The sequence below is a fragment of the Penaeus monodon genome, chromosome 33, assembly GCF_015228065.2.
Source record: "Penaeus monodon isolate SGIC_2016 chromosome 33, NSTDA_Pmon_1, whole genome shotgun sequence".
NCBI classification, from domain to species: domain Eukaryota; kingdom Metazoa; phylum Arthropoda; class Malacostraca; order Decapoda; family Penaeidae; genus Penaeus; species Penaeus monodon.
Window position 1 is genome coordinate 29,204,399 of NC_051418.1, and position 3,970 is coordinate 29,208,368.

General features: G+C 39.6%; 1 protein-coding gene across 1 annotated transcript in view; it reads right to left on the bottom strand.

Annotated features, from left to right (window-relative positions):
* Positions 1-1,004: 1,004 nt before the first annotated feature.
* The window catches only part of LOC119594211 (WW domain-binding protein 11-like), a 12,923-nt gene continuing 9,957 nt past the window's right edge, over positions 1,005-3,970 (bottom strand). The window contains 5 exon segments of the mRNA XM_037943283.1: positions 1,005-1,547; positions 1,827-1,915; positions 2,111-2,442; positions 2,444-3,690; positions 3,803-3,928. Of these exon segments, the coding sequence (XP_037799211.1) occupies positions 1,444-1,547; positions 1,827-1,915; positions 2,111-2,442; positions 2,444-3,690; positions 3,803-3,928 (1,898 nt within the window). The 3' untranslated portion in view covers positions 1,005-1,443.

Consider the following 3,970-nt stretch of genomic DNA (forward strand, 5'->3'; position numbering starts at 1 on the left):
GAGATAAACACTGATAAGAGGAGGCAATAAGTTTGACACTGCAAATGAGAGTTTCTCATGTAAGCTCTAATGGATTTGTATTGGGCCACGTCCCTATAGCGAGGCCACTCAGATACAAGTTAATATTGATCTTAAATGTTAAACATCAAACTTTAATAAAACATTTCTTAATTGTATCTTTATGGAGCTAATTCTTGTTATCTCAGCATTACAAAACTAAAGTTTCTTTTGCTTTTTCCATTTAGCCTAAGCTGATTTAAATAATAATTTATAGGAATTATAATCCATCCAATATTAGAAAGTCATTTTGGGTCAGTCACACAAAATAAAATGACATAAAATTTAAAGTCGTGTTCTACCTTGTCCACGGTAATCTCCTTATAATGGCACATCAGCTGCATCACAGACACAGTGGGATAGACTTATATTTCTTCAAAGTAGTCTCTGATATTCGCAGATGAGAGAGGCAGCAGACTAAAATAGGAAAGGAACAGAGCATGTACCTCATATCATGTCACAGTGCCCCTAAGAGGTTCACTTTTAGCCCACCGATTTTGAACAGACCATAGCGATTGCCTTCAAATTGTCTTGCGAAATAGATCTTCAAGGACAAACAACAACAGAATCAGAGACACCCAAAGCCCAGGAAAAAAGGAAATATACTCCATCTCCCCCTCCACAAAAACATTATTTAACCAAGACTTTTAACATCGCATATAAATAGTGAAAAAGAAAAACATGGATGCCATTTCAATTTGCTTTTCAAATAGAATTAAACGATGAACTACTGTGGAGTATTATACACTTACATGCAGAAAAACAGAAACAATAAATAAAAAGTGTATTAAAACTTCAATATTTTCATACAAGATGTTTTGTGATGGAAAACCATGTGTTTCTTCTCAAAACACTGACAATTTCCGGGGGAGCAGCCCTACAGAACACCAGCATTTTTTAAAGATTAAGAACTTAACAAACTTGCAAATACAAACAATTTATTCCTTACTGTCTTATTTTCCTTACTGTCAAAAGTGATCTATGACCTTGACAACTTAACATTTTGCAACAGCAAGTCTTTTTACAAACCATCATTTAATGGTTAGATTTTCTGAACTATCAACAACTGTTCTCAGTGGTATTATTTTCATTGTTTTATCCTTAAATAAAGCAAATGGTTAAACAAATAACCTTACAAACTGAAACACATCCCTAAGAATATATATTACAATAGATGCAGAGATAATCATTATAACTGCTATATTTGTACTGAACAAAACTATCAGTCAAAATAAGGAAATTAAATTTGAAAAATGACCACTTTTCATGTAAATATTTCTGTAAATATTACTGATTTAATAAACATTAGAGAACATGGAGATCAAATGTACAATAAAGCTGAAAAAGAGAGAGAAAAGGGCTTCTGTACAAGGGACAAAATGTGGTCTACAAAAGGTCCTCCATTTCTCGCATGAATTGAGAATAAGCATCGTCTTTGGTTGGTTTCCGGTCGGTTTCCTCTGCTTTCCCTCCTCCAACTTCTTTGACATCTGTGGCACAAAGAAACAATTAACTGTATAAAAACAAAATCAACTGAAGAAAAATATTTTACACAATAGACATATGCAGTAGCAGAAATCGTTGGGTTCATATTAAGTCACATTTAAAATTTAATTATTTACATGACATTTGCTAGAAAATATTTGTAATAACCCCATATTCCCTCCCCAATAAAGTCTATTGGCATTACCAATTTCCTGTCTTTTTTCTATTTCTGTCACAATTTATAAGAATTTCTTCAATGATCAACTTCACAACTCTCAACTCACCTGTCTGTGTTTTTCCCATTTTCTTTTTGTCTTCTCTCTTGACTCTGAGGGCTGTTGGCAAGAAACGGGTGACATCTGCACTCAGGTTCCTGTAAAAAAAAATCCTATGTATTAGAAATTTTGCAAGATACACTATGTTCCTAAAACCACAATCTGCTTTAGATTTTACAAACTGGAAGCAACTCTCATGTAGCATCTAAAAACATCTATCAATCAATCAATTGTATTTGCATTGCCAATATCTATGAAATGATATAAAAATTCATTTATTATCTAAAGCTAACCTGATCTGCGGCTTTGCTTCAATAGTTGCGGAGTGTTTCTTGTCATCCTCTCTGGGCCGAGCAATAAGCTGAGGTCCTGCAGATAAGACATTGGGATTGTGTGCAGGAGGTAACCCTCGTGGCGGCATCCCTGGTGGAGGCATAACTGGGGGTACACCTGGTGGTCGCATAGGAAGGCGTGGAGGCATTGGCGGTGGCATTCGCATATTTGGCAGTCTGGGAGGCATTCCCTGAGGTGGAGGACCCGGTGGGAGACGAACTCCCGGTGGAGGTGGGGAATCCCCCCCCCCCCCTTGCGCGATGGGTGGTGGAGGGCGGAAATAAAGAGGAGGACACTCATGGTGGAGCACCAGGATGCCCTGAAGGAGGTGCTCCAGGAGGAACTACTGGTGGTACACCTGGAGGCACTCCTGGTGGCACAACCTGAGATGTTCCCATTTGTCCTGCAGGACCACCTGTTGGACCAATACCTGGAGTAGGGCGAGAGCTGCTGGTTTTTGTTTGGAACACCGGGAGGTATGATGTGAACGGACACAGTGGAACCAGAAGTGCAGTTCCTGGAGGTGCAACTGGAATATTCACATGAGGAACTGGTTGACCACTTACAGGCACTGCTGAAGGTGGTGGAGCAGATGGAAGGAAAGTTGCTTGACTGGTAGGAGGAGGCTGTGATGAGGTTGTGGTTGCTGTTGGCAGTCCCACTGGGGGGCCTGGTGGTCCTCTTACTTGTGGAGGAGGGACATTCAGCATTGGTGGTTGTTGCAAGCCTCCTCTTACAGGATCTTCATCATAAAGTTTGTCTAATCGAGCCCGCAGATCAGCCTTGCGCTCAGCTTCCTTCTCCCTGAAGAGTACTTCTGTTTCTCTCATGAAGTCATCAATATCCTGACCAGACATCTGTAATAACTTGGTCTGAAGGCTAGTGAGGCCCTTTGACTTGGACATTGTAACTCTTGTGTCTTTTTCTTCATCAGATTCTTCCCCATCTTCAAACCGAATTGTGCGATTTCTTGGCTGATCCTTTTCTTTCTCAACATCTCTGTCATCATCAAGGTCTTCATTGTCCTCTGAATCCTCCCCTTTCTCCATGCCAGATACAAGAGGCTTAGGCTCCTTGGGTATTTCATTCTTATCATCTTCATCATCACTGAGTTCTGGGGGTAAAGTAGGGGGACAACCTGGTGGCTTCTTGGGCTCTGTAGTTGCTGGTACATATGCTGACATCTTTTTCAGAATGCCATGGGCTGGCACCAGGTGGGCATTAGGAACTGGCATTGGCACAACCTCAGGTGGAGGTGGTACCTCTGGGACTGAAGCATCAGGCACTGGTGGCATGTCCAAGTTTGGTAGGGGGATTTCATCTACAGTGACAGCCTGCGCATGTCGTACAGACTCAAAGTATTCAATGAGAGCTTGTCTCTTTTTTTCGTAGTCTCCTTCCATACGTCTAATTTCTACCCAGTATTCAGGGTTTTCCTTTTCATATAATTTGAGAACTCTGTCTAAGGTCTCTCTCAATTTTTTTCTCTTATCCTTTAGTACTTTTTCACTCAGAGCTGGAGGAACTTCAACATTGTATTCTGAAAAATGGAAAACAGTTTTAGAACTCACTAATAATTGTAAGAAGAACTATATACTAACAGATCAAGTAATATAATACAAACTTACATTTAAAAAAAAGAGAAAACATACCCATACTATCAATCTTCTCCATCTCCATGATAATCTGTGATGGGTCTTTTCCTTTTAAAACTGCAGCTCTTACCATCTGCCTCTGTTTTTTGTTTTTCTTCAATTCCCGCTTCCTTGCTTCTTTGCCTACAATTTAAAAGTGTTATCTGTTAAGTTCTGATCTTAAAA